We start from the raw sequence: 10,181 nt of genomic DNA, 5'->3' as shown, positions 1-10,181 counted from the left end.
TATGTATCACTTTAAACAAGGTAATTGATGATGTTCCTCTTCTACAGAAAAAGAGTTTGCAGGGCAATAAATTAGTGTATACATCTGCCTCACTTTGATGTGTCCTCTTTATGTGAGTCTGCAGAAGATTTTCATCTGTTTCCCAGAAACAATGTTGAATTCAGACAGCACGAGTAGCTGTTTCATTTTAAATTTTACGATACTTTCCCGATTTGTTGCTGTTTGTGGCAATCATGTAAGAGTAGCAAACAAAATAACAAGTCCAGGAAGGCAGCACGGAAAAACACTGAGTTAAGCACATTGATACAAAAAAATCATTCCAGCTGAAAAGGAAAAATGCTAATACCTATGCATATGATAAAACAGTTTGTCTTGTTAGTGATACTAGTAAAGTCAGTAAGACAATGTAACAGATCTTCATTTTTTAAGCTGATGAAGTTCTTTGAAAGCACATGCTAACTTTTGAAAATAAAAATAGCACAGCAGCTTCTTTTATCTTTTCTTAGCTTTTAACTTATATTGCTAACATTTAGTGGAAGACTCTCAACTCACAGAGTGATTTTAATGGTGTATCTTTTCTCTGAGAGTTGACATTTATTTGCAATTTTGTTTTGCTATTATTTCAGTTAAAAGACTGGCAATTTAAAGGTTGCAAACAGAATTCCATTGCTTAATGCATAAATTTCATGTATATTTTAGCCTGATTTCATTCAGTTCTGCTTTAAACCAAAATAACTGTGTTACTTCCCCTGTGAAGGGAAATGTACATTACATAGAAAAGTTCTACAACTCTGGAAATCCCCCCCCCCCTTTTTTTTTCTCCTGTAAATATATTGTTTCTGTGGCTTCTACAATATACAGATAAGGGGACTTTACAGAGAGGACTTCACAAGGGTGATTACCCTGCTGTTCACGAAGTACATGGTATTAGCAAAAAGGATGGTGGTGAGGTCTTGTGGCACAGGACATAGATGTTATGCTACTGCCTTGGAAAGGAATATAGTATCTTAATGCAGACACGGAAAACTAGTTTTCATGGAATAACTTGCTTATGATTTCAATCAATGTGTTATATCACAGGTAATAAAATCTAAAAGTAGAAAGAGTATTAAAAATAGATAAAATGATATCTATATTTTCTTCTTTTTTTTCCCCATCTATCTCTGGAAGAAAGAGGAAGAATCTTTGCTTTTACTTCTGGAGAATGCAATAAGATGCTTATTCAAGGTTATTCATCTCAGCCACTTTTCATTGCTCCAAAATATTAATTAGATACCAAAGTCAGACAGAGGGTAAAGAAAAGTTTACATAACATTCTAAATCATTAACTGGAAGAGGAGTCAAACAGAACTTCCCGTACTTTCCTTCTTAAAACCACAGTCAGCTGCAGAAGGAAACCCATCAGGTCATCTCTATACCTCTCTATACAACAGGAGAAATGGGGAGAGGAAGAATTTTTCTTCCTTTGGTATTTCATTTTAAGATGACTAAGAACAAAGGGCTAAACACAAAAAGGAACATCTATTTATTATATGCTGAAATCTTGTAACTCTTATTCAGCCAGTTGTCTCCATACTTGACTGGAGCTATTTGCGTGATGAGCAGCATCGGCCTTTCTGTGTGATACTTGTGGAGTTATCTTTGGCTTGCTTTCATAGACCTTAGCAAAATAAAACGTCCACTGAAATCTTACACCTGTGCCAAGACTAACTTTTGGGATGTTTCATCTGAATCAATCCAGCTGGAAAACTGTCTCAAAACAGGATCTCAGCGGAACTTTGGAGCGTATCATTCATATGCTCTTTCCTATGAAAAATTCTTAAAAAGACCGTGTATGAACATTAAGAGATGCAGTATATTTTTTACCCAATCTCTACTAGCTTGGTAGGTAATGCATAACCCTATGCAAACTAAGGGACGCTAAGGTGAAAAAAAATACTTAAGCAAAAGTGCTTCCTGTGACACCTAATGTTTAGAAAATATCCCTAAGTCTTATATTTACTTACCTATAATTTTGATTATGTAAACACCAAACATTTTTCCAGAGGTAGCTATTGGGCAAAACTAGATGTTCCTGTAATTTACCAGACTACAAAAATAGGAATTATGTCCTTGTTACTCCTTATGTAGAAAGATGAAGGCATCAGTATATAAACCAACACCTCAGCAGATAGCTAAGATATAGGCAATTTAAATTTAAATTTAAATGATTTTTAGAAAATATCCCTAAGTCTTATATTTACTTACCTATAATTTTGATTATGTAAACACCAAACATTTTTCCAGAGGTAGCTATTGGGCAAAACTAGATGTTCCTGTAATTTACCAGACTACAAAAATAGGAATTATGTCCTTGTTACTCCTTATGTAGAAAGATGAAGGCATCAGTATATAAACCAACACCTCAGCAGATAGCTAAGATATAGGCAATTTAAATGATCTAGGGGAATGGTTCCCGAACTTTTTCAACATCAGTGAAGGACACACTGATCACATCGCTGTGATCTTCTAGTTACATCTTAACATAGCACAGCCAATGCAACCCAATGGTGTGAATGATGACACTTGAAAGTCTTAAAGATTTTGTTTTTCTATAAAATACTTGTGAAAGGACAGCAAGATAACAAGTTTCCATGGAGATCGATCCTAAGCACAAGATTTGAATTTTTGCCAATTGCTATGTGAAGTACCAGATTTCACATGCTTCCGAATTAGTTTGTAAGCTTAGAGTCAAAACAACTGCTGTATCATGGACTGTAAGGAAATCCACTGTAAAGATTTCCACAGCTTTCCTTCTGTGCAGTGACTATGGCCAAGAGGCATAAAGAGTTGTCATGTTTAGAGCACTGCCATTTTTTAACACATATATCTTTTGAGCTCTTTATAAAGAAAGAGGTGCTGCACTCCTTCCTTTTAACAGTTATATGTGCATCTCAGAAATATCTGCCAATTACTGTTTAATGTAAATAAATAATTAAAAAATATAAATATCCTGATTATTGATTGGCTGTTTCGCTTTAAATCTGCCAAAAGAAGGCTGACAGTAAACAGGGAAGAAATAGATGAGAATACAGAATAGTCTCAACAAGTCTTTTGCCTGCCGGCATGAAATAGTGCAGGGAGCATGCACTGTAATCCAATTAATTTTCTATTAAAGGACATGTAGAAAAAAGAAGCAGCTGCACACAGGTCCTGTCTCTTTTTTTTCCCCCTTGAATCTAAGTTTTAAATCTTGGCTGCAGAAAAAAATGGAACATTACAAAGAAAAAATGCTGGATTTCCCAGCATACTGGTTGTATCAGATTCCTTCAAAGAGGCAAAGTAGTGACGATGCTGCTCCCGAATGGAAACGTTATTCTTTCTCCAGGCTTCCTACTACTACAAGCTCTCTGCAGATTCAGGAAGACTTTTCTTCATGACTAACTTGTTTCTGAAGCTCTAGACACACAGAAGGACAATAAACTTCTGTGTGTTCTCTGTGGTGTTGCTCCCCACACATTAAGAAAGCCTGATCTATGGGCCTGATTAGGCAAAGCGGTATGTCTGGTTTCGATGAGGCACAAGCTGTAGAATCCCCAGAAAACAGGCTGAAATGGCTCTGAGGCCAGATATATTTCAGTGAAGGAGTCTGTTTTGAATTACATTTCCTATTAGCGGTAGATTTAAAAATTAGGGAAATAAGAGTAAATCTGGAACTCAACAAGGGTTAAAACAGGCTTGGGTCACAAATCTCACTTCAGTGAGCTTCAGTGTAATGACAAGAAGGTCTTTAAGAAAAAAAAAAAGGTAGAAAGAAAAGGGTGACAAGAGTATGGTGGGCAGAACATGGTAAGTTATTTTTTCTCATTTTATGTCCTGAAACTCAAGGAAAGTTCACACAAATGGTAAACATATGGAATAAATTATCAGGAAAGGTGATCCCAAAACAAAGACTACAACAGAGTTCAAGTGACACCCTTGATTCTTCTGGAAGAGAAATGTATAGAGTCATAAAGTCAACAAAAGAAAGTAGGATTAAAGTCAACCTGAAAAGGGCAAGCAAATTAGACTGGAAGCCATTTCCCTCTTCCTTATGGCAGCTTCCCAAGGCTGCAAATCTGAAAACTGTAATATAACATAAGACCAAAGAGCCCTTTCTGTCAACTGCAGAAAAATCTGTCAGATGTAAATACTCTTGTAGCAGAAAAGTAGTAGATATTTAATATAAATACTGAAAGGCAAGATCACTGTATACATTGATGCAACCAGATGCAAGAGTATGTTTATTTTGAAATTAGATAACTGTCATAAAAAAATCCTTGTGTAACATTATAAAGGTCAGTTACTTGACTGCTTGAGTTTCAATCAAGATGGCTATAAAATCGGGTAGTGAAGCTGCAGTGCTTTGAAAACCAGATGTATTTGAAACGAGCTGTTGTATATAATTAAAAGGGATGTGAGAAGCCGGGAGAACAGGGTGATCTAATGCCAGGTCTACACTGCAGACTTCAGCTGGCAGCTATATTAACCAGAAGTATGAAACTGTTTGCTGCCTGGGTGATACAGCTGTACTGCCAGCTGGGCCACAAGTGTTGATATTGCTACGCTGGTGGAAAGGTGAAATTTTATAAATACGACTTCTTTTCCTTGATTTTTTTTCCCACCGGTGTGATACACAGATGTGCTAGCACAGCTGCCGCTCCAACACAAACACTTTTCTGCAATAACACAGAGATAGCCAAAACCACCAAGGTCACAGAAACACATGCTAAGAGTTTTGCTTTGCCTATTTCTAAACGTATTACATCACTTATGTGTTCCAAATATGGAGAGCTAAAACACTGCAGGGAACCCAGAGCAAAGCCATCCCCATAAACAAAATAACGATGCTGCAGAGCGGGCCCTTCCACCGGCACAGCTGTGGTGCTCACAAACAGCAACCTGTGCCCGCAACAGCCGCCTACGCCAACAGAGTTGCTCCCAAAGCCTAACTTTCTCCTTGTTATTGCACCCTATGTGTCATAACTGCACAGGATTTCCCCCTTTATCTTATTTCGTCAGCGGCACCAGTTTGAACAGGACTATGGTGAGGCCCATGGCCAGCTGTCTTCTGCTGTGGCAAGCCCTGATGCCACGACATGGGGCAGGAAGGGGCTCTGCCCCTTAAGCTCTGGGCAGTGCCACGGATTGCGCCACGCTCTGAACCAGGGAACAGTAGCCATTTGGGAGGAAGCGAGCCAAGTCCTTCCCCAACGACCTGGGATCCCCTCCAGGGTCCCTCAACTCCCCTCTCTCCAGGAGGGACGGTGGTTAGGCGGGGAATTAACAATAGACCAATCAGAGTGGAACTTCCTGGGGGCTGTCGCTCAATATTCAACTTTTATTGGCCCTTGTGGGAGGGGAGGCGGGCCGACAGCCAACGCGCCGCGCCATGTTTGACGCTGGCAACGGGGACACGCCCGCACTGTGCCCTCGTGCCCAGTGACCTCTTGGGAGAGGTCACGTGGGAGGCCCGTGGTTCCGCGGGGGGCGTTGCTATGGGGCAGCCGGTATAAACACGGCGAGGGAGGCGGGGAGGCGCATGCGCAGTCCCGGAGCGCTCGGGGAAGTGAGAGCGCAGGGAGGACAAGGCCCCGCCCCCGCCACAAGGCCCCGCCCCAGGCCCCGCCTCTCCAGCCCGGCGCGTCCGTTGCCGTCGCAGCCGGGTGGGGGAGGGGGCGGAGCTGCCGCTTGCTCCGCGGCGGCGGCGGGAGCGAGGCCCGCGGGCGCCGTAACGGCCCCCGCCCAGCGCCGCCCGCCCGCCGGCATGTCCGGCGTCCCCCTCCCCGAGGACGTGCGCGGGCTCCTGGCAGGTGAGGCCGGCGGGGGCGGGCCCGCGGGCGGGGGCTGTTACGGGGCCCCGCGGCAGCCCCGTAGCTGGCGCGGACGTTGGACTTTCCCTGCGCTTCCTTCTCCCTCCGGTGCTTCCTGCCCCCACCTGCGGTTCCGCTCCCCGAGGGCCGCGCTGCGGCGGCCGCGGGTTGTTGTCCGGCCGGAGTTCCTGTTCCAGGAGGGTGTCGCTGCTCTGCCGGGCGCTTGTGGAGGTGTTGGAGGGGGTTGTCCTGCTGTCACCGGCAGCGTTTCCCCAAATCAGCCTTTCTTTTTTAAAAGTTACTTTTCTGTTGTTTTTCCTCAAAGTTTCACACTAAATGGTTTAGTGAATTGATGCTTGTGTATTCTCGGTGTGTGATCATAGCAATCAAACGTGCCCGGGCTGATGACTTTGGGTTAAAATGCAGCTGTCCATGGTCTTCTGGGTAGGTTGGTGCATTGGAGTGACTTCTCACTCCGAAATGTTATCTGCAGTCGTATAAAATACCAGTGTTTCTACGTGCAAATCCTCAGATTATTTTTTCCCTGATTCTGTTTTTTTGTTGTTGTTGTTGTCAAAATAAAATGGTGTAAAAGGCTTTGCTCTCCTGAAGTTCCTCCACTTGGAGCAGCAGAATCTTTTGGCAACTCCCGCTGCTGCCTTAGGAACATCTCACACCTTGGCTGAGCCGTTAGAACTAACCCTGCTTTCCCAAGACTTGCCTATAACATTAAGTACCTGATCACATAGCTAGGCAACTACCTATCTTTCTATTTTTCTTTCTATTTTTTCTGTTTTTTTTTTTTTTTTTTTTTTTAAGCTCTTTGGTTGTAGGACTTCATGTTTGGAAACATCTTATTTTTTACAGGCAGCTCTTTTAAGTGATTTAGTAACTCGTGTTTGTAAGTGCAGATTGTACCTTCTTTAGTAGAATCTCATATGAAGGACACCAGAGGGGAAAAAAAAAAGAATCCTTATTTCTTATTGCGGGAGGCAAATTATTGATCATAATGGAACAGGCCTAGAGGGCCTTTCCAAACCTTGCTCTTTTTCCATGGTACTAGTGTATTAGGACTTAGGATCACATGTAGTTGTTTTTTTTTTTTTTTTTTTTTTTTTTTGTGTGTGTGTGTGTGTGTGTATGTGTGTCAGTGCTGTAAAAATACTTCCCATTTGGGGAAGTTCCTTTAGAAACTCTTCACTGTTACAAGCTTGGGATGATAGGGTTTGGGGTTGAGGAAGTGGAGAGGTCCTTGCAGATGGGGTAATTGCAAACTGTGTTTTGTTTTTAGCCAGCGCCTCTTCTAAGTAACTTGTCCTTCTCCTCATCTTTATCCAGTCCTCAATGGTGAGAGCAGTACAGAGGTTGAAGTGAGACCGAGAGCTCCAGTTTTCTCCCCAAGGCTCAAGTGCATGTGCTCTTCCGGAGTCTCTAAGATTAATGGTTTAAGTTACATACAGATGTCTAGTGTGAGTGCAAGTCCCTTGAGCTTCAGTTTTTCTAGAAGAAAAAGAGTTTTATTCCTGCTGTCTATGTAAGTTTAAAAAGAGAATGGATTTATTTATAAAAAAAAATCTTTAAGTCTTTCTTTTTTTGGTATATAATAATCATGTATAAATTACACATAAAATACTGGTATAGTCTTAGAGATATATTCAGTTTAGCTTTCATTCACATAAAACTTTATTTTGGGACCTGATGTAAAATGAGCTCAGTACTTGTTAATTTTATGGCAGTGATGTATGGATTAGGCAGAAATTCAGCAATGTGAAGATGGGGTAAGGAGGAAGACATAATAGTTAGGAATTTTTATTCCTTACCTGCTGAAGGGGAAACCAATGTAAAACCATAATCTCTATGCAACTGAAAATAATAACTTGATCCTTAAGTAGGGGCAGGAAAACAAGAAGCCTCCCCCCTGCCTCCAGGATTACTTTTTGCAGTTTTTGTGTTAGCCTTTTCCCCCTTTTTTGCAGTTTACAGCTGAAGTGCATGAAAGGTAGAAATGAGAATAGCTCAACTTGTGGAGCAGCTTCTTTGCTAATACATTGAGGTTCTGATAGTCTTCTGCAGTCTGCTGCTTTTTCCTCACACTGTTCATCAACTGAAGATATATGGTAATGCAAGAGGGAGGGGAGTGTTGTAATATTTCTATTATTAATTTAGCAACCCTTATGCAATTCAAAGGCTGCAGTAAATAGCTGTCCATTTTTGTATGCCCTTCTTCAAGGGTGCTTCTTAATGTATCTCACAAACATTGATTCAGCACCTCTTTCAGATTAGGGGATACTGTTTTCACGTCAGTAAAATTAGTGTAATAGACAAGATGTGGTATGAGATCACAAAAAATAATTAATGGTAGGACAGGAGTAGAATTCAAATTGACTTGCCTCTGCGTGGAGCTGGTTTCTGCAGTGAAATGGTGTCAGTTGGATGTCTCCATTCCGTGTGGTTAGGGGAGCTCGACCCTTCCTTGCGGCGAGTTCTGGGGAGAACAGGCTCATGTTGGGAACATTAACAGCACCTCAAGCCAAGCAGTTCTTAGGGCAACATTTGCATAGCAGAGAGGCAGGGACAGGCACGTAATATATTAAATACTGCATTCTTCCTGCTGTCCTGCGTATTTTTACCTTTCCAACTTCTGCAACAAGTGGCATAGGCAACTGTATGGATTCCCTTAGCCTTGCTTAGCCTTGGCTGATTGCCAGAGCACTGTCCACCTGCTATTCTGGACAAGTAGGGTCCCACTGGAAAGCCCACTCTGTGCTCCTGTAGTCAAACATCGTGATAATGGGAATAAACACACCAAGGGATGAGTTAAAGTTGCACGGGAAACTTTCTGACTTGTGAGTGCTTTACTTTGAATGTAAACAGTATTATATCTTCAATGCTAAAACAAATTCTGTCTCACATGCTGGCAAGGTCATTGCAGTTGTATGTCAGCGCCACTGACACGTGCCAGGCAGAAGCAGAGCTTGAGCTCTGGGCTAAGAGCATCGTCTGGAAGCAGGAGGAAGCTGTTTCTGCAGAGCTGGAGGGGAAGGTTGGGGCAGCATTGGGCTCCTTGCGGAGAAGCGCTGACATTGCCCAATGCTGCCCTCTCTTCTGCCTTGCTTAAGTGGGGGGGTGAACATGGGACGGACACAGGGACCTCTAGTCACGAGTGGAGCTTTTGGGGAGAGAACACTGTACATCTGGAAGGTGTGTGACAGTGTATTTTTTCACCCTTTTCCTGTGTCTCTGCACCTTCCAGGTGATATGTGAATTTTTAGAATTTGCTGAGGGAGCAGAGACCTGTTGTATCTTTTCTCCTTTTGACAAAGGCATCCTCTCTTGTATTTTTATGTTCAGGATCTTTTTGTGGGTGTTGGTTTGGTAAAGCGGGATGTTACTTGTTACTCTTGGCTTGTTTTCATTTTTCCTTGCTGCTTGGTGTGCACTCTTAAGTTTTGACTTGTCTGTAGCGAAGAAGGTTTTGAAGGTTACTTCTTCCCCAAAGGCACATTGCTTCTTCTGGAGCATAAATTATACCAGTTGCTTTGGTGACCAGGATTGAAATTTTTTAAAGTTTTTAATCATGTCTTTAGTAATAAGGATTTAGTTGAAACAGTTAAGATATTTTTTAAAATTTTAACAGCATCATATTCATCTTTAAGATCTTTTTTTTTCCTCTCATCTTTGAGACAGCTGTGACTCTAAAAGGACATATTTTTCTTTCACTTCTGCTATCATGCTTTGCAGCATTTCCAGTATGAAAGCAAAACTTCTGTATTCCTATTTAGAAAGTTACCAGGATCTTTTTCATGCAATTGTGATGAAAACTCTCTAGTCCATAATTTTACCCACTCATTTAGCAGCATCCTGGGAAATAGCATGCAGGAGAAAGCTGGATGAGAGAACTACTCATTGCCTGAGCCAGTTTAATGATGTTAATCTTAGTTAATATTAATGTAATTATGATTATCTTTTATTTTGGGCACTGCAGTAGTTATGTACCCTGATCCCCAGGAAACTAACTGTGCTTCTTGACCTCTCTGGTAGCTATTGCTGGGCTTGCTCCTTACATTCCTATCACAGATATGTTGCACCTAGGTATTTTTTCCTTTTCTTCATTGGCTGGTTCAATTTTAATTCTATGATGTTGTTGAAAACTTTCCTCTTCTTTGTCTAAAATATTATTTTTCACATTTCCTTGGGTATAAGGAATGCAGATTTGTGCAGAAGAATCCATCTTCATAAAATAAGGCAGGGTGATTGTTGTAGTCATCTTCTAAGTAGACATGTATTTACAGCTTTGGTAATACACATGTATTTTAATATAACAGAATAAGAATAGAAACAGCGAGGTGA

At 41.4% G+C, this 10,181-nt stretch overlaps 1 protein-coding gene across 2 annotated transcripts in view; it reads left to right on the top strand.

Moving 5' to 3' along the window:
* The first annotated feature begins 5,776 nt into the window (after positions 1–5,776).
* Positions 5,777–10,181, top strand: part of SKAP2 (src kinase associated phosphoprotein 2) — a 513,964-nt gene continuing 509,559 nt past the window's right edge. For both annotated transcript variants that reach the window (XM_088519719.1, XM_088519720.1), the window contains exon 1: positions 5,777–5,831. In XM_088519719.1, coding sequence (XP_088375845.1) covers positions 5,786–5,831 — 46 coding nt within the window. In that variant the 5' untranslated portion in view covers positions 5,777–5,785. The remainder of the gene's footprint in view (positions 5,832–10,181) is intronic.

The sequence above is a fragment of the Tinamus guttatus genome, unplaced genomic scaffold (genome assembly GCF_059628265.1).
Source record: "Tinamus guttatus ecotype Peru unplaced genomic scaffold, ASM5962826v1 Tinamus_guttatus_pri_ptg000067l, whole genome shotgun sequence".
Lineage (NCBI taxonomy): Eukaryota > Metazoa > Chordata > Aves > Tinamiformes > Tinamidae > Tinamus > Tinamus guttatus.
This window is presented reverse-complemented; position numbering and strand designations above follow the sequence as displayed.